General features: G+C 39.6%; 1 protein-coding gene across 3 annotated transcripts in view; it reads right to left on the reverse strand.

The window, feature by feature from the left end:
* SUCLG1 (succinate-CoA ligase GDP/ADP-forming subunit alpha) overlaps positions 1–26058 on the reverse strand; it is a 48964-nt gene that overhangs the window by 12508 nt on the left and 10398 nt on the right. For all 3 annotated transcript variants that reach the window (XM_042981848.1, XM_042981847.1, XM_007083501.3), the window contains exons 2-5: positions 18847–18950; positions 11639–11755; positions 8375–8587; positions 8170–8227 (exon numbers count right to left, since the gene is read on the reverse strand). In XM_042981848.1, coding sequence (XP_042837782.1) covers positions 8170–8227; positions 8375–8587; positions 11639–11755; positions 18847–18950 — 492 coding nt within the window. The remainder of the gene's footprint in view (positions 1–8169; positions 8228–8374; positions 8588–11638; positions 11756–18846; positions 18951–26058) is intronic.

Genomic DNA, 26058 nt, shown 5'->3' on the forward strand with positions numbered 1-26058 from the left:
CCCCACCATGTGGGTGGAAACCATGTGGGGAGCCTGCATGTCTATCTTCATCCAGCAGTACTGAGGCTCTTCTCTGGTCTCAGAGAAGGCACTGTGGAGAGTCAGGGCTTTCACCATCACCCAACAATAACAAGGCCATCCCCAGTGAATGTCAGTAGGGACCAAGTAGGGGAGCAGAACCGTCATCCCCAATAAGGAAGAGCCCACCCACTCCAGTATCAATGGAAGCAAGTAGGGAACTTGGACTTCTACATCTACCTGGTAGTAATGAGACGCCTCCCCCAACAATCTCTGCTGAAGCAGTGTCAATACGAGGTTCAAAGAAGACCCAGAGTCTCATAACATAATACACAAATTATCCACGGTTCAATCAAAAATCATTCAGAATATTAAGAACTAGGGAGATCTCAAACTGAATGAAAAGAGAATCAACAGATGCTAACACCAAGATGAAGAATTATCTAACAAGGATTTAAAGAAGGCATGCTAAAAATGCTTTAAACAAACAATTATGAACATCCTTGAAACCAAATGAGAAAACAGAAAGCCCTTATCAAAAAAAAAAAAAAATTTGAAGTCTCAGCAAAAAAATAGAAGATATAAAGAGAACCCAAATGTAAATTTCAGAAGCGAAAAATAAAACAACCAAAGCTAAAAGCTCAGTGGATGAGTTCAATGGCATAAAGGAGGGGAGAGAGGAAAGAATCCATGAAATGGAAATTACCCAATTTGAATGATAGAGCGAAAATAGACCAGGGAAAAAAAGCAGACAGATCCTCAGGGACCTATGGTACTACATGTGAATTTACAATTATAGGCCCCTTACCCCAAACGCTGAAGGAAGGCAGCCCTTTAGACCAGGCAGGGAGTTATAAAGGACCTCAGTAACTGCTCCCAGAGAGCACCTGCCCCATGAGGGATAAGGGGAGCAAAACAGGATAAATAATAGCCAATGGAAGAAATGCGACTATTAGGTGACGGTGTTTCAGAGTGATGGTGGGGCGAAGACGTCTTTGGTGCAAAAAGTTTCTGGAGTCCCCGTGTTTCTGGGAGGTGAAGTGGGAGGGAGTGATCCCTTGCACCCCTCAGTCCCCCTACTATGACGCCTCCATAGCCTACAGAGAAACAATGACCGCATGCATCGCAGCACATTGCCTCACAGCAGAACGCCACACATTCGGAGCCAGAACAGCTCTGCGGGTTTTGGTTTTTTGCACTGAATGTAGTGCACTGAATGCACTCATCTTCGTGGGCTTGTGTTACCCCAGGATACTGTTAAAGGGCTACTTCAACAAACAAATCAAAGCACACTTGGTGGAGGGTTCAAAACATCACTACAGGTAGGGAGATAAAACAACCAGAGTCACAACAACAGAGAGCAAGTAACACACTCCAAAAAACACCTCCTCAAGGGCCAGGCCCTGGATAGCTTACGACACCTCTTTAATATAGTGGTGCTCGCAGGTGCAGGACACATAACAAGCTTTTAAAACACACAGGAGACAGAAAACTAGTCAAAATGATGAAATAGAAGAATTCTCCTCAGAAGAAATTCCAGGAAGAAATGACAGCTAAAGAACTGATCAAAACAGATATAAACAATAAAACTGAACAAGAATTTAGAATAATAGTCATAAGATTAATCGCTAGGCTTGAAAAAAGTATAGAAGATAGCAGAGAATCTATCACTGCAGAGATCAAGGAACTAAAAAACAGTCATGATGAATTAAAAAATGCTGTAAATGAGGTGCAAAATAAAGTAGAGGCAGTGACAGCGAGGACTGAAGAGGCAGAGGGGAGAATAGGTGAAACAGAAGATAAAATTATGGAAAAAGAAAGCTGAGAAAAAGAAAGATAAAAAAAGTCTGGACCACGAGGGGAGAATTAGAGAACTAAGTGATTCAATGAAACGTAATAATATCCGTATCCTAGGAGTTCCAGAAGAAGAAGACAGAGAGAAATGGGCAGAAGGTGTACTTGAACAAATCATAGCTGAGACCTTCCCCAATCTGGGAAAGGAAACAGACACTGAAATCCAGGAGGCACAGAGCACTCTCTTCAGACATAACTTGAATTGATCTTCTGCATGACATATCATAGTGAAACTGGCAAAATACAAAGACAAAGAGAGAATTCTGAAAGCAGCTAGGGACAAACAGGCCTTAACCTACAAGGGTAGACACATAGGGGTAGTAGCAGACCTATCTACTGAAACTTGGCAGGGCAGAAAGGAGTGGCAGGAAATTTTCAATGTGTTGAATAGGAAAAATATGCAGCCAAGAATCCATTATCCAGCAAGCCTGTCATTCAGAATAGAAGGAGAGATAAAGGTTTTCCAGACAAACAAAAGCTGAAGGAATTCATCACCACTAAACCAGCCCTACAAGAGATCCTAAGGGGGACTCTGTGAGTGGAATGTTGCAAAGACTACAAAGGACCAGAGATATCTCTACAAGCATGAGACCTACAGATAACACAATGACTCAAAACCCGTATCTTTCAATAATAACACTGAATGTAAACGGACTAAATGCTCGAATCAAAAGCCATGGGGGTATCAGAATGGATAAAAAAACAAGACTCACCTACTTGCTGTCTACAAAAGACCCATTTTAGACCTGAGGACACCTTCAGATTGAAAGTGAGGGGATAGAGGACCATCTATCATGCTACTGGAAGTCAAAAGAAAGCTGGAGTAGCTAACTTATATCAGACAAACTAGATTTTAAGTGAAAGACTGTAACAAGAGATGAAGAAGGCCATTATATCATAATTGCAGGGTCTAAACATCAAGAAGAGCTAACAATTATAAATGTTTATGCCCCCAGTTTGACAGCACCCAAACATATAAAACAATCACAAACGTAAGCAATCTTATTGGTAAGAATGTGGTAAATGCAGGGCACTTTAATATTCCACTTACAACAATGGACAGATCATCTAGACAGAGGGTCAATAAAGAAACAATGGCCCTGAATGATACACTGGACCAGATGGACTTGACAGATATATTCAGAACTTTTCATCCTAAAGCAGTAGAATACGCATTCTTCTCGAGTGCACATGGAACATTCTCCAAGATAGATCACATACTGGGTTACAAAACAGCCCTCGATAAATATAAAAGAATTGAGATCATACCATGTACATTTTCAGATCACAATGCTATGAAACTTGAAATCAACCACTGGAAAAAGTTTGGAAAACCTCCAAATGCATGCAGGTTAAAGAACATCCTACTAAAGAATAAATGGGTCAACCAGGCAATTAAACAATAAATTAAAAAATACATGGAAACAAATGAAAATGAAAACACAAAAGTTCAAACCCTTTGGGATGCAGCAAAGACAGTCCTAAGGAAAATACATTGGAATCCAGGCCTATCTCAAGAAACAAGAAAAAACCCAAATATAAAATCTAACAGTACACCTAAAGGAACTAGAAGCAGAACAACAAAGAAACCCCAAGGCCAGCAGAAGAAGAGAAATAACAAAGATTAGAGCAGAAATAAACAATTAGAATCCAAAAAAACTCAGTAGAACAGACCAATGAAACTAATAACTGATTTTCTGAAAAAATAAAATTGATAAACCCCTAGCCAGACTTCTTGAAAAGAGAGAGGACCCAAATGATAAAATCACCAATGAAAATGGATTTATCACAAACAATCCCTCAGAAATACAAGCAATTATCAGGGGCCCCTGGGTGGTACAGTTGGTTAAGTGTCTGACTTCAGCTCAGGTCATGATCTTGCAGTTTGTGAGTTCAAGCCATGCATCAAGCTCTGTGCTGACAGTCCAGAGCCTGGAGCCTACTTCAGAGTTTGTGTCTTCCTCTCTCTCTGCCCCTCCCCTGCTCATGCTCTGTCTCTCTCTCTCTCTCTCTCTCTCTCTCAAAAATAAACATTAAAAAAATAAAAATAAAAATAATTCAAGCAATTATCAGAGAATACTATGAAAAATTATATGCCAACAAACTGGACAACCTGGAAGAAATGGACAAATTCCTGGACACCCACACACTACCAAAACTCAAAGGGGAAGAAATAGAAAATTTGAACAGACCCATAACTAGTGAAGAAATTGAATCAGTTATCAAAAATCTCCCAACAAATAAGAGTCCTGGGCCAGATGGCTTCCCAGGGGAATTCCACCAGACATTTAAATTTTTTTCTTTTTTTTTAACATTTATTCATTCTTGAGGGGCAGAGCATAAGCGAGGGTGGGGCAGAGAGCGAAAGAGAGAGAGACAGGAAGACACAGAATCTAAAGCAGGCTCCAGGCTCTGAGCTGTGGGGCTCGAAACACAAACCATGGGGCTCGAACCACAAACCGTGAGATCATGACCCAAGCCGAAGTTGGATGCTCAACCGACTGAGCCACCCAGGCACCCCAATTCTACCAGACATTTAAAGCAGAGTTAATACCTATGCTTCTCAAGCTGTTCCAAAAAATAGAAACGAAAGGAAAACTTCTGGACTCATTCTATGAAGCCAGCATTATTACCTTGATTCCCAAACCAGAGACCCCACAAAAAAAGGAAAATTACAGACCAATATCCCTGATGAACATGGATGCAAAAATTCTCAACAAGGTACCAGCAAATCAAATTCAACAGCATATAAAAAGAATTATTCACCATGATCAAGTGGGATTCATTCCTGGGTTGCAGGGCTGGTTCAATATTTGCAAATCCATCAATGTGATACATCACATTAGTAAAAGAAGGGATAAGAACCATATGATCTTGTCAATAGATGCAGAAAAGCATTTGACAAAATACAGCATCCTTTCTTAATAAAAACCCTCAAGAAAGTCAGGATAGAAGGAACATACCTAAACATCATAAAAGCCATATATGAAAAGCCCACAGCTAGTATCATCCTCAATGGGGAAAAACTGAGAGCTTTCCTGCTGAGATCAGGAACACAACAGGGATGTCCACTCTCACAATTGTTGTTTTAACATAGTGTTGGAAGTTCTAGCATCAGCAATCAGACAACAAAATGATAAATAAAAGGCATCAAAATTGGCAAAGAAGAAGTCAAACTTTCACTTTTTGCAGACGACATGATACTCTACATGGAAAACCCAAAAGACTCCACCAAAAGGCAGCTAGAACTGATACATGAATTCAGCAAAGTCGCAGGGTACAAAATCAATGTACAGAAATCGGTTGCATTTCTATACACCAATAATGAAGCAACAGAAAGAGAAATCAAGAAATTGATCCCATTTACAATTGCACCAAGAACCATAAAATACCTAAGAATAAACCTAACCAAAGATGTAAAAGATCTGTATGCTGAAAACTATAGAAAGCTTAGGAAGGAAATTGAAGAAGATATAAAGAAATAGAAAAACATTCCGTGCTCATGGATTGGAAGAATAAATGCTGTTAAAATGTCAATACTACCCAAAGCAATCTACACATTCAGTGCAATCCCAATCAAAATTGCACCGGCATTCTCCTCAAAGCTAGAACAAACAATCCTAAAATTGTATGGAACTACAAAAGACCCCAAATAGCCAAAGAAATCTTGAAAAAGAAAACCAAAGCAGGAGGCATCACAATCCCAGATTTTAGCCTCTACTACAAAGCTGTAATCATCAAGACAGTATGGTACTGGCACAAAAACAGACACATAGACCAATGGGATAGAATAGAAAACCCAGAATTGGATCCACAAATGTATGGCCAACTAATCTTTCACAAAGCAGGGAAAAGTATCCAATGGAAAAAAGAGAGTCTCATTAGCAAATGGTGCTGGGAGAACTGGACAGCAATATGCAGAAGAATGAAACTAGACCACTTTCTTACACCATACACAAAAATAAACTCAAAATGGATGAAAGACCTAAATGTGAGTCAGGAAACCATCAAAACTCTAGAGGAGAAAGCAGGCAACAACCTGTTTGACCTCAGCCGCAGCAATTTCTTGCTCAACACGTCTCCAAAGGCAAGGGAATTAAAAGCAAAAATGAACTACTGGGACCTCATCAAGATAAAAAGCTTCTGCACTGCAAAGGAAACAATCCACAAAACTAAAAGGCAACTGATGGAATGGGAAAAGATATTTGCAAGTGACATATCAGATAAAGGGTTAGTATCCAACATCTATAAAGAATTTACCAAACTCAACACCTGAAAACCAAATAATCCAGTGAAGAATGGGCAGAAGACATGAATAGACACTTCTCCAAAGAAGACATCCAGATAGCCAACCAACACATGAAAAGATGCTCAACATCACTCATCATCAGGGAAATACAAATCAAAACCACACTGAGATACCACCTCAGGCCAGTCAGTGGTTAAAATGAACAAATCAGGAGACTATAGATGCTGGCAAGGATGTGGAGAAACAGGAACCCTCTTGCACTGTTGGTAGGAATGCAAACTGGTGCAGCTGCTCTGGAAAACAGTGTGGAGGCTCCTCAAAAAAATTAAAAATACAACTACCCTACGGCCCAGCAACAGCACTACTAGGAATTTATCCAAAAGATACAGGAGCGCTGAATCACAGGGGCACATGTACCCCAATGTTTATAGCAGCACTTTCAACAATAGTCAAATTATGGAAAGAGCCTAAATGTCCATCAATTGATGAATGGATAAAGAAGATGTAGTTTATATATAAAATGGAATACTACTTGGCAATGAGAAAGAATGAAATCATGCCATTTGCAGCAACATGGATGGAACTGGAAGGTTTTATGGTGAGTGAAATAAGTCAGTCAGAGAAAGACAGATATCATATGTTTTACTCATAAGTGGATCTTGAGGAACTTAACAGAAGACCATGGGGGAAGGCAAGGGGGAAAAAAAGTTACAAACAGAGAGGGAGGGAGGCAGACCATAAGAGACTCTTAAATACAGAGAACAAACTGAGGGTTAATGGGGGAGTGGGGGAGAAGGGAAAATGGATGATGGGCACTGAGGAAGGCACTTGTTGGGATGAGCACTGGGTGTTGTATGTTAGCGATGATCCACGGGAATCTACCCCAAAAACCAAAAGCACACTTTACACACTGTATGTTAGCCAATTTGACAGTAAATTTTATTTTTAAAAATAACAAATAATTAAAAATAAGGCCAAAAAATGAATCTACAATTACATAAGTATATAAAGTTTAATTAAAATAAAAATTTTAGGGGGCACCAGGATGGCTCAGTCAGTTGGGCATCTAACTTCAGCTTGGGTTGTGATCTCATGGTTTTAGAGTTTGAGCCCACGTTGGGCTCTGTGCTGACAGCTCAGAGCCTGAAGCCTGCTTCAGATTCTGTGTGTCCCTCTTTCTCTGCCCCTGCCCCACTCGTGCTCTCTTTCTGTCTCAAAAATACATAAACATTAAAAGAAATAATAAAATAAAATAAAAATTTTTAAAGGATGGAGGGGTAAAGTATGTCACATGCGGCTGTTTTTAGGTTTACAGGCAGGCACCTTAGAAAGCAGGATAGTGATGAAAAAGGCAATTTGGCACAGGACACTCCTTACGTGCTCACTTCAGTCTCTAGCAGTAGCTTTAAGAGTATACAGAGTGCTCACCTATTTACAAGAGTACCAGTGATGACATGAATCAGGTCCCCACTAAACCTCAGATAGACTATGGAACTCCCTAGAACCTCCTTAATACAAGCATTTGGTTAAGTACCCTACTGGCAGAAGGGCTGATAGGTCTAAGGGATTTTAGTAACAAAGAAAAATCATGACCTTTAACCCAGTCCTATAAACTACTTCACTGACATTCACACAAATATCACTTTATCCTTAGTCATCATGATTCGACCTAGAAACAGCCCAAATGTGCACCAACAGGACAATTTACAAACTGTAGTGTAATCACACAATAGACTACCACTTAGTAGTAAAATGAAATGAAGTCGTGATACATACAAGCACATGAAAGAATCCATAGCATGCTGCCCAAGAAAAGAATCTCTAAAAACTCCAAAAAATATCTTCACTGATTCTACAGAATTATTATTGACTCTTAAACTCATTCAACTCAGGATAGAGAACTGATTCACTACAAAATCCCTGGTAAATTCCACGACAGTTAAATTAATTAAAATTAATTTGATTTGCCCAGGCACAAATTCTCTTTGTGAATTCTGAGCTTAGCGCAAAGAACTTTTTTTTCTTTAATCTGTAAGAAACATACTCACCAACTCTTCCTTTCTTGTGAATATGGCCAGGCATGATGCCAATTTTGCATTCTCCAGGCTGAAGGAAAGGAAATCACAGTTTCAGAAAAGTGAAAACAACAACCTGTAACTAATAAGTCATACACACAAACACACTTAGACTGACTCAAAGCTAGTTAGTCTTGTGAAAGCCTAAATCCAGGCTTATTTTTGTTTTTACACTTACATTGATGACTCCAGGGCAGTTAGGCCCGATCAGCCTGGTCTTTCCCTGACGCAGCAGTTTGTGCTTGACCCGCACCATGTCCTGCTGTGGGATACCTTCAGTAATGCACACAACCAAGGGCATTTCCGCCTCAACAGCTTCATTGATGGCAGCAGCAGCAAAAGGAGGAGGAACATAAATGACAGAAGCTGTCGCTCCTGTCTGTTCTTTGGCCTGAAACATTAACCACGAAGCACTTTATTATGGGGAAAATTGTAAACACTGTAAAATGAATTCAATACCATGATTTTAATAATGTCTTGGGATCAGGAAAAGACACCACCAGGCGACACTGGATGTCTTCATTCTTCCCACTAACAAGATCACTATGCTGTCAGAAAAGAGCAGAACCAAGCAGGGCCTCCCCTCTGCCCCATTAGAATGCTGCTCTGAATTGGAAGGTTCTGGGATGACCCATTCTCTCAGGTGACGGCATGTCAGTAAACTGGAAGGTATGCCTGACTTGCGTTTGTGTACCCTCATTCCTGTGGCCATGTTTACTTTTGTTGCTCTACAAGACACCGTATCACCTACTCAGTACCAAACACCCTATACCTCCCCAGGAGCAAAAGAACTAGTAAGCCGCTGAGACTCAGAACTCACATCTCAAATGCCTGTTCAAAACATATCATACTTGATAAATGTTATCAAAAGACGTTGAAAATGATGTGTTTTTCTACACTCACAATTTTTACTTTAAATGCACATTAATTAAAATAAACTAAAATACAAATGCATAAATGGCCATAGAATGAGAATGTGGGTCAAATAAGCATTAGGGTCTATTCTACATCACCCCTCACAATGCAGAGCACTTAAAGACCATCAGTTTGACCATGGTTCTCTCTGTAGTCTTCACATATACGAATACAGATGTCTCCTTCTACCCAACTCTAGGTGTGGCCACATCTCTTCCACTGTAATGGAAGCTCCTTGAAGACAGAGATTGTTGGTGATCTCTGATTCTCCAAGAGAACCTGTTCTGTGAGAAGCCCTGCAAGAGGGCTCAAGACAGGTCTTGTTAAGGCCTCACCACAAGCCTGTATGCTTAGTATTTCCATCTACAAATTAAGATGTTGTGGCAAAGAGACAGTAAATAACTTACACAACAAGGTGGCATAACTAGGAAGTGAGTGGCAGAGCCAAGATTCAGATCTAAGTATCTCTGATTCCAAAGTGTCTGTTCTTTTCAGTTATAGCAGGCTGCCTTCCTAGAAATGTTAAAATATAACTTAATCAAGATATAAAGCAAAACCTTTGGGAAGCCTGTGTCATGGGATTTTACAAATGGAGAAGAATACTAGGCTATAGAACACACAGGTATAGCTCTTAGAAGGGGCAGAAGTAAAAGACAGTATCTTTCAGAATCATCCCTGAAGGATTCCCTATATCCCCAGACACTGAGGAGCTTTCTCTATGGCATCCCTAATAAAAAGTATCTTGACAATGACAGAAGAACAAAGTCAAAGGATGCTGACAGATGATCAACAAATGATGCCAGGGGTTAAAAATAATTTTTTTTTTTTTTAAAACTCGGTTCAAGGTGATCAGAGAAGGCGGTACAAAAAACAAAACAAAACAAAACAAAAAACTAGGTTGGAACAAAAGGAAGTCAGATCATAGGGATGTACGTATTTTTTGGAAAATATACCCTGCAGTTTTCTACCTCTTAAAGGCCACAAATACCATCAGAAGCTGGACTGTGACAACAGGGTCTGTGCTAACAAGCGATACTGGATGAAAGGTATCCATCCTGTTCATTCAGAAAGCTTTTTCTCAGTGCCAAACAGGTAAGAAATACAGTATCTGTCAAAGAACTTACAAAATGTTACAAATGTCATATCTATTTGTATCACAATGAATAATAAATGGGTTGCTTAGCAACAAAAACTTCCTTTAAAAGAAAGCAAAAAAAGGCCCATGAAAAAGTCAAATCTACCTACAGGAATTATGAAAACAGTTCTTCTCTCTATTTTGAGGTCGTGAAGTCAGCCATAAGAGAATTTAAAGCAAAAAGACTTTAAAATTCTTCTATAGAACATATGATTTTAACTATTTTTTTTTTACTCTTTAAAGTACAACACACTTAAAACATACATATACACATATAGTACAACCTATTTTCAAGTTTAAAGTAAAACGAAAATTCTGAATTTGAATTATGTTTTTTTCCTACATTTTAGGATTAAGAATATAAATTCACTTCAATTCGAAGTTGGTATTCTAAAAAGAGATTAAGTATAAATCTGTACTTTTAAAAAATGTGATACTTGAAAACATGTCTTAAAACTCTTTTAAGAATATGGGGAGGGATGCATCTTTTATCACCAGTACATTGGTCCCAAGTACTAAGTTTATTTCCTAGATTTTTTTATTAAATAGGTGAGAATTTATACCATCGTTTCTTTTAGAATACTATTACTTTCCTATATATTCATGCAAGTGCAGAAAGAAAATGAAAGAATACACACTGACCTGAAATGAGCTCTCGAAAAAGGTAAAATCTGGGATGTGGAAAACACTATAAAATTTAACTTTACATGCTTTTATATCATCTGAAGTTTTACAATAAACAAATATTAATTTTGTAACACGGAATTAAAGTTTAGTTCAACATACTTTAAAAATGACTAAGAAAGCAGCAATTTGGGGAACAGACTAGGGCTCTGTGATTTGTCAGTCTGACTTTAAAGCTCAGTTTGTTCACAGGCACAGCAAACTGCTCACCCTGAGCCATGCTAAGTCTACCACTTCTCAGCCACGAACTATGGGCAGGACCCTTAACCTCTCTGCATGTATCCTTGTCTTCAGAATGGGGATGGTGACAGCACCTGCACCTCACCGGTGGTGGCGAGGCCTGAATGAAGCAATGTATATAAAGCACGTAGCACGGTGCCTGGCAAAGAGCCCTTTCTCGGTAAGTGTTAGGGGGTGGAAGCTGACATCCTGGAGGAAGAGTAAGGAAAGGATTATAAGCCAAACAGAAGCCAACCTCAGCACTCCTCCCCTTACCAGCTCATATGAATGCCTATAAAGAAAATGACACTGGCTGTGGGGAAGACATCCTGAGTCTGGGTGACTAAATCGAACCTACTGGTTTCTACGTTACTGGATTTTAAAATAGCAAGTGACTCTCCTGAAAGGGACACAATTAAGATCTCTATCCAAAGTGTGCTTGCTCTTCTCCTGCTTTTCTTTATTAGCAAACTCAGTACCATTAATTACCTCCTTCACAGTATTAAAGACTGGTAAGCCCAGATGTGTCTTGCCTCCTTTCCCTGGCGTGGTTCCTCCAACTAGTTGGGTGCCATATTCCAGTGCCTGCTGGCTATGAAAGGTGCCCTGAGGGGAAAAAAAGCACAAGACTCATGAGAAAAGACAGGCTGGGAAGCCTAAAGGCAATCTTCAGCAACTTGAAAAAGAAAAACAAATAGGTTAACTATTTCCCAGAATGTGATAGTAACATATATCCAGCATTCTCAACAACTTGCTAAACCCAGCTCTGAACCCTGAAACAATCCAGGCCTCTGCAAAGCCTAAAATAGGTGTTGTTTGGAGTCTTTAAAAAAAATTTTTTTTTAATGTTTATGCATTTTTGAGAGACAGAGCGCAAGTGGGGGTGGAGCAGAAAGAGGGAGACACAGAATCCGAAGCAGGCTCCAGGCTCTGACCTGTCAGCACAGAGCCCGATGTGGGGCTCGAACTCACAAACTGTGAGATCATAACGTGAGCTTAACTGATTGAGCCACCCAGGTGCCCGTTGTTTTTTTTTTAAAGGGGATCTCCCTTTATTCAATTTTCAAATTCGGCTGATGGTCAGAAACACCTGTGTGTTTACTTAAACTAACACCACTTTTTCACTGTTCCCCAGCTCCTGACGTCCTCAGATCCCTCATTTATGCAGTTTAAAATCCATGGTCAATCATTATAAACACACAACAACCTTGGCTCTCTCTCACTTCAACTTACACATCTAACAAAATCACAATCTTGGTTAAATCCAGTTCCCTACCTACTCTAAAATCATACATGTGCAGTCAACCAGTAGCTGGAGAAAAAAACAGAACCATGCTAACTGATCTCACTTCAAAATACTGATCACTAACCTTAAGGCAAGCTTTTAATGCTGCCCAGCCAACATCCCGTAGTTCCCTATCCATTCACTCTCCCTCTTCAACCTCAGCACTACAGACATTTGGGTCCCGTGGATTCATTGTTATGGAAAGTTGCTCTGTGCTTTGCACAATGTTTGGCAGCATCCCTGGCCTCTACTCAGTAGATTCCAGTACCACACCCTCCTCTCCACCCCACTCAGCTGTTGTGACAACCAAAAATGTCTCCATAAATTGAAAGACTATTTTTCACAAGGCTTCTAGGGCTCTACCTCCCCTGGTTGTCCTCTTCTTTCTCTCTCTCCTTAGACCTCTCTTTTGCATCTAAATTTGGCCCCTGAGGATCTCATCCCTTATAATGGCAATAATCCATTTGGCGACTCCTCCCATACACACACACACACACACACACACACACACACACACACACACACCTCCATACCCAACCCAAACCTTTTCTTTGAGCTCCAAACTCACTGTCAACTGCCCACCTGACATTTCCACTTGGAGAACTAACTGGCAGGCATCTGAATGTGCTCAAAACCAAATTCCTGCCCACCCCCCACACTCCCCTCCCACTCCCCCCCATCTGGGTGAATGACAATTCCACTCCTAACAGATGCCAGATCAAAAGTACTGAAGTCATCCTTGATTCTCTTCTTCTTCTATCTCACATCAGACACATTATTGCCCTAACTTCAAAATATACCTGACAGTGTCTCATCCCTTCTACTGCTACCACCATGGTCTAAGTCACCATCAACTCTTGAAAGAATATTGCTCTTGGCTCCCTTTCATCTGTGGTCAACACGGCAGCCAGAATAATCCTGTTAAAACATAAGCAAGATCCTAACACTCCTCTGATCAAAACTCTCCGGTGGTTTTCCACTTCATTCACAGTCAAAACCAAACTCCTTATACGGGCCCGTAAGTCAATACTCGACCTGCATCCTCACATCGGAACTCCTTCACTGCCTGGCCTCATTTACTATTCTCCCACTGCTCATTTCACTCCAGTCACTTTGGTCTTGTGGCTACCACACACAACAGGTACACTCCTGCCTCACGGCCTTGCTGTCCCCTTTGCCTTGAATGCACTTCCCTTGATCCCCATCCACTTGCTTTGCTCTCACATCTCCCTTAGATCTTGACTCAGGTCAGGCTTCCCCTGACCACCTGACGTAAAATCCCCCCTTCCCCAACCTGAACACCACCACAACCCCACACACATACACACACTTCTACCTCTGGCTTATTTTTTCCAGAAAGCATTTATACTCTCTAACGAACCACATAATTTACTCATTGGTTTTGTTGCCATGTTTTTCTCCCTCCCACCACTAAATATAAATCTAAGAAGGCAGTGATTTCTTACTACTTTGTTCACTGAGAAATGGCACCTAAACCAACACAAGACATACAGTAAGCACTCAATAAGCAATTGCTGAAATTGAATGGATCTATATGGTCATTCCATAGAGACCTAAAAATGCTGACCCAACTACTCAAATTCTATTACAGGCATAATAATTGGGACTTCACAAGGGACTTCAGAAATTTCCTGATTCAACTTCTTCACTTTTCAAAATAGATAACTTAGACCCAAGCATGTTAACTAACTTGTCTAAAGTCAATGATGGAGTTTTGAAAAGAACCACAAGCCAATGCTCTCTCTTTAAGCAGTGCTATTCAAAGTGTAGTTTGTAGACTCTAGCTGGTCTTCAGTGAGATAAACACAAAAAGAAAAAGAATAAAAAAATTACAAAAAACAAAGGAAACTGAAACAAATGAAATTACAAAAAAAAATTACAAAAAACAAAGGAAACTGGAAACAAAGAAAAATGAAAAAACAAGAAGAAAAAAATAAGTTAAAAAACAAAAATAAAAATGACAGTGTTTGCCAACTTTTATAGCAATATGATACTGTTGCAACTTTTCTTTTGCTAAAAATATTGGTCTGCATTAGATTGAAAACTAAAAGCAAACAAACACCCAAATTGGTCTTTCACTCTAGACCGCTTAAGAAGCACTGCCCTAGATTACTACTCTGTTAAACAAATTCAAATGGACTTATTTTTTAGTCCTAAGTAGGGCTAAAAGCTGTTAATAAGCTTATTTTCCTTAGTTTCCCCATTATCACCATCCACGTAAGAATAGAAATAGTTTTAGGAGTTCAAATCCAGTACCAGAAATTCCACCTACTGGAAATGTGCATTGTTGAAATCCACTCTGAAATATAAATATTCCTCATTCATATGTGGAACAATGTATACGCCAAAAAAAGAACTAACGAGACAAAACATAGATTTCCTATGAAGATAAACTCAAAATTTCAGACTTCATTGTTATCTCTATAATAACAGAATCTTAACTAATATGAGACAAGTAAGGTTCCCAATTACTTAAAAAAAAAAAAAGTAAATGAGAAACAATGCAATTGCAAGTAACTGAAAGACAATGAAACCACCTTGGCTTTCAATATTTAGTCAAACCATCACTTAATTCAGGAAGCACAGATAGTTTCAAATATTGCTTATACCATGGACAACTGTTCTTTTAAAAAAAGGTCATAGGATAAGATGTCATAGGATCATAAAGAGTTTAGTAAACAAAAACATCATATATAATAAACTAATGCAGAGAATTTGGATTAATCAAACATTTGATTATATGCTAACACAATTAATATATACCCAAAAGAGGACTGAAAATGATTTTAATTGGCTGAGGAGTGATAAAGTGTACTTCAAATCTTAGGTGAGCATCAGCTTTCTTTTTTTTTAATGTTTTTATTTATTTTTTAGACAGAGAGACAGAGCATGAGGAGGGGAGGGGCAGAGAGAAGGGGAGACACAGAAGCTGAAGCAGGCTCCAGGCTCTGAGCTGCCAGCACAGAGCCCGACGCGGGGCTCGAACTCACGAACCGCGAGATCATGACCTGATCCGAAGCTGGACGCTTAACCAACTGAGCCACCCAGGCGCCCCGAGCATGAGCTTTCTTTAGAATACATATACATGGAAGTTAATACTCATAAAATTTATGGTTATCAGAATAAATAAATCAATTTTACCTAGGAACAAAATTTAAAGGTTTCGGGTGTTCCTTTTTTTTTTTTTTTGATGTGGATTTTTTTTTTTTAAGATAGTAGAGGAATAGAAGAAAGGTCCAGTTATTTCAAGAAAATAACTCATTTTTGTGCCAATAACTTCAGAAAAAAAGTAAAAAAGCAAAAGGACATTTTGTATCAAAAACCTTCTAACCAAGTTCATTTTTTAAAAAAACCCAAACCTATGGAATTTTAAAGCAATTTGTAAGTACTTTATTTACTTTTATTTTTTTTATAATTTGTTTATTTTTTAAATTTACATCCAAGTTTGTCAGCATACAGTGCAACGATTTCAGGAGTAGATTCCTTAATACCCCTTACCCATTTAGCCCATCCCCCCTCCCACAATCCCTCCAACAACCCTCTGTTTGTTCTCTATATTTAAGGGTCTCTTATATTTTGTCCCCCTCCCTGTTTTTGTATTATTTTTGCTTCCCTTCCCTTATGTTCCCTGTTTTGTATCCTTAATTCTTTAAATGGGTGAAGTCATATATTTGTCTTTCTCTGACTGACTAATTTCACTTAGCATGATACCCTCTAGTTCCATCCACGAAGTTGCAAATGGCAAGATTTCATTCTTTTTGATGCCAAGTAATATTCCATTGTATATATATACCACATCTTCTTTATCCATTCATCCATCGATGGACATTTGGGCTCTTTCCATACTTTGGCTATTGTCAATACCTATAAACTTTGGGGTGCACGTGCCCTTCTGAAACAGCACACCTGTATCCCTTGGGTAAATACCTACTAGTGCAATTGCTGGGTCATAGGGTAGTTCTATTTTTAATTTTTTGAGGAACCTCCATACTGTTTTCCAGAGTGGCTGCACCAGTTCACATCCCCACCACCAGTGCAAAAGAGATCCTCTTTCTCCACATCCTTGCCAACATCTGTTGTTGCCTGAGTTGTTATGTTAGCCATTCTGACAGGTGTGAGGTGGTATCTCATTGTGGTTTTGATTTGTATTTCCCTGATGATGAGCATTTTTTCATGTGTTGGTTGGCCATTTGGATGTCTTCTTTGGAGAAGTGTCTATTCAAGTCTTTTGCCCATTTCTTCACTGGATTATTTGTTTTTTGGGTGTTGAGTTTGGTAAATTCTTTATAGATTTTGGATACTAACCCTTTATCTGATATGTCATTTGCCAGTATCTTTTCCCATTCCTTTTAGTTTTGCTAATTGTTTCCTTCGCTCTGCAGAAGCTTTTTATTTTGATTAGGTCCCAATAGTTCATTTTTGCTTTTGTTTCCCTTGCCTCCAGAACTGTGTTGAGTAATAAGTTGCTACAGCTGAGGTCAAAGAGGTTTTTACCTGTTTTCTCCTTGAAGATTTTGATGGCTTCCTGTCTTACGTTTAGGTCTTTCACTCTTTTTGAGTATTTTTGTGTACGGTGTAAGAAAGTGGTCCAGGTTCATTTTTCCGCATGTCGCTGTCCAGTTGTCCCAGCACCTTTTACTGAAGAGACTGTCTTTATTCTGCTGGATATTCTTCCCTGCTTTGTTAAAGATTAGTTGGCCATACGTTTGTGGGTCCATTTCTGGGTTCTCTATTCTGTTCCATTGATCTGAGTGTCTGTTCTTGTGCTAATACCATACTGTCTTGATGATTACAGCTCTGTAGTATAGCTTGAAGTCTGGGATTGTGATGCCTCCTGCTTTGGTTTTCTTTTTCATGATTGCTTTGGCTATTTGGGGTCTTTTCTGGTTCCATGCGAATTTTAGGATTGTTTGTTCTAGCTCTGTGAAGAATGCTGGTGTTATTTTGTTAGGGATTGCATTGAATATGTAGATTGCTTTGGATAGTGTTGACATTTTAACAATATTTGTTCTTCCTATCCAGGAGCATGGAATCTTTTTCCATTTTTTTGTGTCTACTTCAATTTCTTTCATAAGCTTTCTATAGTTTTCAGTGTGTATTTGAATATTTAGGTATAATCCTATAGATCAAGGGTTGGAACACTATGGCTTGAAGGTATGGTCTGCCACTAGTTTTAAAACTGTTTTACTGGTATACAACCATGCCCATTCATTGACATATTATCTATAGCTGCTTTTGCTGTTATTACAATGTCATTGAGTAGTTGTGAGAGAGACTGTGTGGCCCACTAAGTCTAATGTTTATAATCTGGTCCTTTCCAGAATAAACTTGACAACTCCTACCCTAGATTACCAAAATGCCACAGAATAGACATGACAATTCTTTTAATTACAGAAAAATCATTAACTTTTAAATCACACACAAAAAGTCATTAACTGCTTTTATCTTGCCATATCTTCTTTTAAGAATGAAAGGGATACTATGGGTTAAGACTCATGGCTATCTTCTAATTGATTTGGTAGTATTCCTTTATTTTAAAAACATCTGCATCTATTATGATGGAACTATAAATTTGTATAAATGTTTTAAAGGGTAATTTATCAATAGCTATTAAAATTTTAAATACACAGAATCTTAACACTCAATTTTTCTTTTATGAATCTACTTTATAGACATATAAATGTAGAATATGCATTACAGCGTAGAATGATAGGAAGGCAGGAAAGGAGATTCTTATGTTGCATCTTATTGTGGAATCACATTGCACATATGTTTAAAACTTTTGCAAATTCTAGGATGTAAGCAGGGGTAGGGAGAGACAATGAATAAGTGAATGAGAATAAATTAAAACACTTCAGGCAATTTTGCCTGCTAGCTCCCTTGAAGACCATTTGCCCAGAGAGAGTCCAAAATGAGAAAAGTAGGTGTGCTGATTCTTCCGCGTATCTCAGTTCCCAGGAGCCTCTCTGGGCATAAGCATTTCCCCACACTGATCTGTGTTTAACTGTGCATGTTTTTTGCAAAAGGCCTAAACACACGCCATCTACTTTACCTAGTAGTCAATTAAAGAAACAGTAATCTATTCCAGTGCTGGGGGAAAACCAGTGGTGTTAAACTGGCTGAAAGAGAGTATGCGGGTTTCTAACATCATGTGCTCCTGGGGAGGGACTGTCAAGGTAAGTTTAAACAGAGTTTTCATCTTATAGGCTGACTATAGTACCCAGCCCCACCGCCCCCCACCACCAACACCAAGATATAATTCCATCGCTGTACTGTATGCTTTTCTGCAACAATCATATATTATAACTTTTGTGATATTAAAACATAGAAGAGAGTTTAAAATGTTTTTGTATATGTAGTATGCATCTTTATAAAACATCTTGACACGTACCTGCTTACCGGTGAAACCCTGGCAAATAACCTTCGTATTTTTATCAACGTAGAGATGTTTCCGGGAAGCTATATAGGAACAATGCCGAATTCCATTCTGTTGCCCTGAAAAGTAAAGAAAATATGACACATTATAATTTCTCCAAACTATTGGACCATGAATTGAACTTAGTGACACACACACACACAAAAACAAACAAAAAAACACAACCACCCCAAACCCTCTAATACAGGAGCTATCTTGTGATCATGGAAACTTTAAGTGACACACAAAGACAACAGAAACAGAGAAACAAACAAAAAAGGACACTGTTCTCTTCTCCAGTATCCCCTCTACCAAGAACCACAATCTTGTATCCTTTTCTAAATGTATAAAGAAAAGCTTAAGTTTAGAATTTTCATTCCCCAAAGACAAATGGCTCAAATTAAATCCAGGGACCAGGTATCATTTGTACTAATAATGTTTGCTAAACAGCCACATGCTTTGCCCATTTTACTCAACCTTTTTTTTTTTTAAGTTTCCTTATTTTTTTAGTAATCTCTACACCCAGTGTGAGGCTCGAACTCACAACCCCGAGATCAAGAGTCACATGCTCTTCCGACTAAGCCAGGCAGACGCCCCTTCCTTACCCAATCTGTTAAAGCCCAACATCTATAAATAACAGGTGAGTGAAGAGGCACACTTTGTTAGGAGAGCTTGTAAGAACTACTCTGCAAGTCATTCCCCAAAATAACATTAAATATTAACATTAAATGTTAACATTCAATCTTAAGTCAGAGATAAAACTTGTCTAATACACAACCAAAGGTTACTCAATTTGGTATCTTCTGATGTAAGACACCAGACCTTACATATAGAAGAAACAGAGAAAATGAAATAAATAAGCAGATGAGAGAAGAACATGTAAAAAATATCTAAGTTATTTTCAGCAAACTACCTCAATGAAAACTGATAAATCTCTTTACTTACTAATACCAGCTCCCGTATTTCACAAGTCAGTAGAAAGTAAAGCACTGATGAAATAAAAGTGTGGGCTACTCTCTGACTACTTTAAAACCTTCATTATAGCCCCAACTTGCTGTCTCTGTGGCCCATCCCTGGCCCTTCTGAAGTGTCAGGCCATCCTCTTACCATTGAATTAACCCATAGAAGCTAACTCTAGAAAAGAACATCTTATGACATATTTGTCCAGAGTCTACTCCATGCTTTCTGTTTTGAATCGCTGCCTCTTGCCCTCCTAAATCCTCAGACCTTAGGTTCCATAACTGATCTGTATCTGGCCCTTTGGGTATCTCTTGAGCAGTCTTCAACTCCTGTGCATACCTCAGTTTCTAAAATCTTTGAATTTTGGAATCCCTTGTACCTCTAGGGAAGAGACAGGCCAAGATTCACCCTTCTCAACTGGGAGAGGAGTGTTCTATGTGCACACAGATCTGCTGGGTAACAGAGAGCTGCATTTTTGAACTGGAGTATGCTGAACGAGGGACCATTAGGGGGCACTGAGGGTCAAGTCCTGCCACAGTGGGCACAGCCAAGCACCTGAACCTAGGACAGCAGACCCTACAAAGGGAATTTGCAGCCTCAGGGCTCACCCTAGCCAGTGCTGTCACTTAAGACCCATTCTTGCCAATGGCTCCATTCTCACAACTGGAGACCCACAACCACTATACTTGCGGAAGTATTCCCACTGCTATTCCTGACAGAATCTGCTTCACCAGTCCTTTCTATTCCTGGAATCTTCAATACATGGTCCACCATCAGGAATTTTCAGACAGGATAACAGATTCGATTACAAGATCAAATTATAAGATCAGGGTATCTGGAGTGCATACTTGCTAAAAGGCAATACTTGCTTTTTGAAGGTAAAGCTGGCCCTTCACAAGAATTCTTATACTCAAGAAAGGAGAAATCAGACAGTTCACCTCTCCATCCACAGGAGCAGGAGTGGCCCTATCACCCCGAGAAAAGACAGGTCTGCCTACATCCATAAAGCATGGGCTCAACAGCAGAACAACTAAGATCACTATCTTCTTCTTCTTCTTCTACTCCAGACCTCCTAGATCTATGGAGCTTAAGACTTCACAACCCAAGATCTCTGGTGCCCACAAAAACTGCATCAGAAAGTGTGATGAAGAGCAGCTGACCTTACAGTTTCCTAGCCCTTTGGTATTGCTCAGCCTGTGCAGTTGACCTTGACATTCTAAACCTCTGGTGAAGTCGATCTTGGGAGATCTGCCATGCATATGTGTGGGCATGTGTGTGCACGTGTGCATGGGATCTCTCATCTACTGTATGAGCCCACGCTCATATAGATGTAACTGCAGCTAAGCTATCATAGACTATCATGACCTTTGAGCCAAATCTAAAATATATGTTTGAACACAAGAAATTCCCGATATTTTGCCCTAACAAGAAACCTACATGATGCCAGACAAGGTGTCACCGGTACTGAAATGAGGATGCTAGAATAATCAAGCACATACCCTAGTTCCTGGAGTTGTCATCATTCATTTATTCAGTCAACACTGTGGATCACCTATGCCAAGCCACAATGCCAAGTATCAAGGATAAAGTGTTGAATAAGAGTCTCAGCCCTCAAGAGACCCACAATTCACCTGAACTGACATAAAGCGGGCCAGAAGTACAGCTGAAAAGTACTGTGGTAGGAACAGGCCTTGGACATCTGGGGTAGATAAACTCTCCTGTCCCAACTCAGTCTGTGTATATTGGGGGGCAGGGGAGGGTTTGGGGCTGGGAGGTCAGAGAGGATAGGGTTAAGGGATGGATTCCTCACTGGGGCTACCTCCAAAATGAGCCCCAGACTACCAGCAGTTCACACCTAAAATCTCTGCTACTTTATTGACTTCCAACCTCCTAAAGAAGTAGAGGGTTGTATGGTTCCCGGCAATGGCTGTAATCTCTCCGCAACTAAAAACTCTCTTCACATCTGCCCTAATTCTAGCCCATGCAACCCCTTGGCCTCAGATCATCTAACCAGACACGTGCACCTGCATAGTCAAGATCAACATGTCACAGGAGATCCCAGATAAGGAACCACTGACTACTATATGCCTCTTTTTCCAAAATACTGCTCCAGGACATGTAGGTCAACTGAATGAGAAATGCTAGCAATCAAACAGTCTCTGAAACTCAAAGGAAAACCTGAGGCGCCCCAGCAAGCCATGATAGTGGTACTCCATAATCACCAAAAATGCTCTTTTAATCCCAGAAACTCACCCCACCCCAGAGGAGCCTGCCCTATCTCTGGCCTTTTACACCAAGCACATTCTCCCAGATACCATGGCTGTGAGGAGGACCTAAGTACAGAGGCTGACTGTACTTCATAGTTCTCCTCACCTTCATCTGTGCCTCCTCTACAGCTTCAGGATGGAAATAATGCCAAATATGCTTATATTCCAAGCAAAACTCACCGAAGTCTTACTTCTATCATTCTTTTCCTCATCCTTTCCTACTTTATAATATCATGGCCCAGAATCGCAGGCTGGAGGCTCCCTAAGAAAGCAGCCTCTCCTCATCCCCACTCCTGAACCTCTTTCCCTTCCTTCCCACAATCCCACCGATCTCTTTCATTTGGCCTGGCAGAGAGCAAGCGACTAGCTGCTGTAAACATTAAATCTGTCAGACCAGCTCTATGCATGTTCTTTCCCTACTTGATTACCTCTCCACTCAAACCATCAATCAAACGCCCAAAGTAATGAAAAATAGTCTATTCTACTTCTGCTGAAGAAAGCAAAGTGGTTTACAGCACAGATCTTCAATTGTCCGTCCACCACTAAAAGGTGCTCAGTCACATTTTGGTTTTAAATGCGAACCTGACCTCTATAAAACTACCGAATAACTAGAGAAAGCGATTTCGTAAGGTTAAATCAAGAACACAAGGCATACACGAGTGGTCCCACCATCTTGCAAATACCTTTCACCTTTCTTTTTTAAATTTTTTTTTTTTTCAACGTTTTTTATTTATTTTTGGGACAGAGAGAGACAGAGCATGAACAGGGGAGGGGCAGAGAGAGAGGGAGACACAGAATCGGAAACAGGCTCCAGGCTCCGAGCCATCAGCCCAGAGCCTGACGCGGGGCTCGAACTCACGGACCGCGAGATCGTGACCTGGCTGAAGTCGGACGCTTAACCGACTGCGCCACCCAGGCGCCCCTCACCTTTCAATTAAGAGAGGCAATGGTACTCAACTCCCTGAGAATTTCACTTGCATTAATTCATGTAAGTTCACATTTAAATAAAACATTGGACAGTGAGGAATCCTTAAGTCTTCACATGACATTCATGACTTGTGAATATAATGGGGTGTGTTTAGGGGATCTGAGATTAAGAAGAATGAAACCTGCAAACACTTTCATGTGGTATACAATACTTATGCCACACACTATGTACGGATGGGTGCACACAATCTGCTACTTTGTTTACTTCCTTATTTCTCAGAAAAATTATTTAAGGTTAAATTTAGTTCAAGATTATTTCAAGCACCATCTAAATACTTTAGAACTTCTAACTGTAAATGCCATGACTATAAGGCCCGTGTCTTGTATACCATAGTGTCTCCCATATGGTAAAGTACCTTACAGAGTCGCGGTACAACATATGTTCACTGAATTTCAGGACAAGAGACAGGGTCTATAAAAAACACACCTCTATCGAGCTAAATGTCACAAGTTCCATCTCATTTTTCCTACTTAACAGGAAAGAAGGGGAGAAAAACCTACATCCATTTTTGTACATGCAAAGATCACAGGTTTCCCTAAAATTCTTCTAAATATTGCACAGAAGTCCAGCCCTAAATGCTGCTAGCAGTCCTCAAAGCTTTTATCTTAATCTAGTACAAATTCCATACTAACCTTTTTTTTTTTTATTAAAGCAAATAGAATCCAGATGCAGTAATGTGATGTAAATAGACTATTTCACAACAGGAAAAAAGAAAGAGCTTAAAGCAAAACATACCATAAGTAGAGATAAGGCAGTGACAGACCAGGAGTGTTTTCATAACACATTAACAGACAAGGAATTAACTTCAGCAACATGAAGCACCAACAAGGTAGAGACCAAAGCCTAACAGAAAAATGGATAATGGCCATGAACAAGAAACACAACTAAAGACAGACAAATGGTATATCAACAGATGATGAGCTACCTAACTTAACTAATGTTAAGAAAATGAGCATTTTAGGGGCACCTGGGTTGCTCAGTCAGTTGAGGGTCTGGATCTTGATTTCAGCTCAGGTCATGATCTCACGGTTCATGAGATCAAGCCCCAGGCCGGGCTCTGCACTGACACCACAGAGTCTTCTTGGGATTCCCTCTGTCCCTCCCATGCTTACATGTGCACACCTACACACAGTCTCTCTCTCAGTCTCTCTCTCTCAAAATAAATAAATAAACATGAAAGAAAGAAAGAAAGAAAGAAAGAAAGAAAGAAAGAAAGAAAGAAAGAAAGAAAGAAAGAAAATAAATGAGTGATTTAAATTACATATTAGGGCAGCAGGAAGGCCTGAGGTTCACCACCAGGAAGAATTTCCCAATGGTGAAGGCTGCAGCTGCCACACCTTGGGCCATCTCCAGGGAACGTGGTGGTGATGCCTTCTCTCCAGGTCCTTAGAAATCGGGCGGCCTAACCTTGGGACTGCATCCCAGGAGTGTCTGAAAAGGGCTCTAAGGAAACAGAAAGGCCTAGGCTTGAGTTCATGCTCTGCTGATCACCAGCCATCGACCTGGGACAGATCTTTTGATCTCCCTTAACCTCAGTCTTCCCAACTGTAAATGGAATAACAGCTGCCCACAAGGATTCTGTGATGTTGTTATGAGATGATGCTTGTAAAATGGGTAGCAAAGTGGCCGGTATGCTCCCCAAACTGGGTTAACATCCTACATGAACACAAAGGTAAGTCATATAATTCATATTTTAAGATAAGTCCAATGAGAAATGTTTCATATATGTCCTCATGCATATCCTATATATGTTTATCTGTAAATATACTAATCCATGTCTACAAATATTATGTAGTATATACACATATACTTGTAACTTTTTACCCTATGAAACATTTTTAAAGGTGCAGCCTCACTGTGAGAAAAATGGGGATAGTAATATTATGTGCCTCATAGGCAATATGAGAATTAAATGAGTTCATAATATAAAGAGCACGTAGAATGATGCCTACGGTATAGCAAGTGTTATTTCACTCTTCGCTATCTATATCATTATGATTATCAATGCAGAATGAGAAGACCACACTGCTCTGAGGTGTTCTTTGTGCCAAGCTATCTGCCAGGTACTAGGGATTCAGAAGCCAACAAGATGGGCTCGGGTCCTACCCACAAGAAGAGTCCTACCCTGTAAGACAGCTAAACATTAAACAAAGAAACACAAAACTACATGAGTTGCACTGTAACAAAGGCTATGGAGGAAAGGGGTTGAGTAATGAGAGGGATGTGCCTTCAACAAGGGTGATAAATTTGTATCATCCAGTTAGCTACATGCTGAGTCCTCTTCCCCAAAGAGAGCAACCACATCACTTATGAAATGGCTGTGGGATGCATGATGAACCTATGGCCAGAGAGTGCCTGTCCAGATGGGACTCAAACCATAGCCTTTTTGACCACTCCCATGCTCCCAACCAATAATCAGAGACTCTGTTCATTAAAATACTCCTCTTCCAAATTACCTCACAAACTGGGTTCCTTGTTACTCATTTATTCATGCATGCACTTATGAATTTAATAAATGGATATTTACCAATGGCATATTATATATATGTACAAAATATATACACTATCGTGGTCCCTGCCTATAGAACTTTATAGCAGAGTAACTCGGCAGCTGCTAACTCCCAAACCCCAAACAATCCACTACTCAAATGTGAAATTACATATTCATTTAATATTTACTTACAAATGAAGCTTAGCTGGCCAAAAGTGCCATATTTCATCAAATCTAAAATACTACTGAAGTACTATTAAGAACTAATAAGAGAGAAAAAATGCTGCCAATTTATTGTAGATATGCTCAATTATAAGACACATCTCAATTTTAGAAATATTATAATGTAATAAAAGGGGGGGCTATAGCAACAACACTCCTGTCCTTTGGTAAAACGAGACTGTTTTCCTACACTTACGGAAATTATTTTGAACATTCCCAATTATGCTTCTGTGGAAAAATGAATTTGAGGTCAGAAAATC

The sequence above is a fragment of the Panthera tigris genome, chromosome A3, assembly GCF_018350195.1.
Source record: "Panthera tigris isolate Pti1 chromosome A3, P.tigris_Pti1_mat1.1, whole genome shotgun sequence".
In the NCBI taxonomy this organism is placed as follows: Eukaryota; Metazoa; Chordata; class Mammalia; order Carnivora; family Felidae; genus Panthera; species Panthera tigris.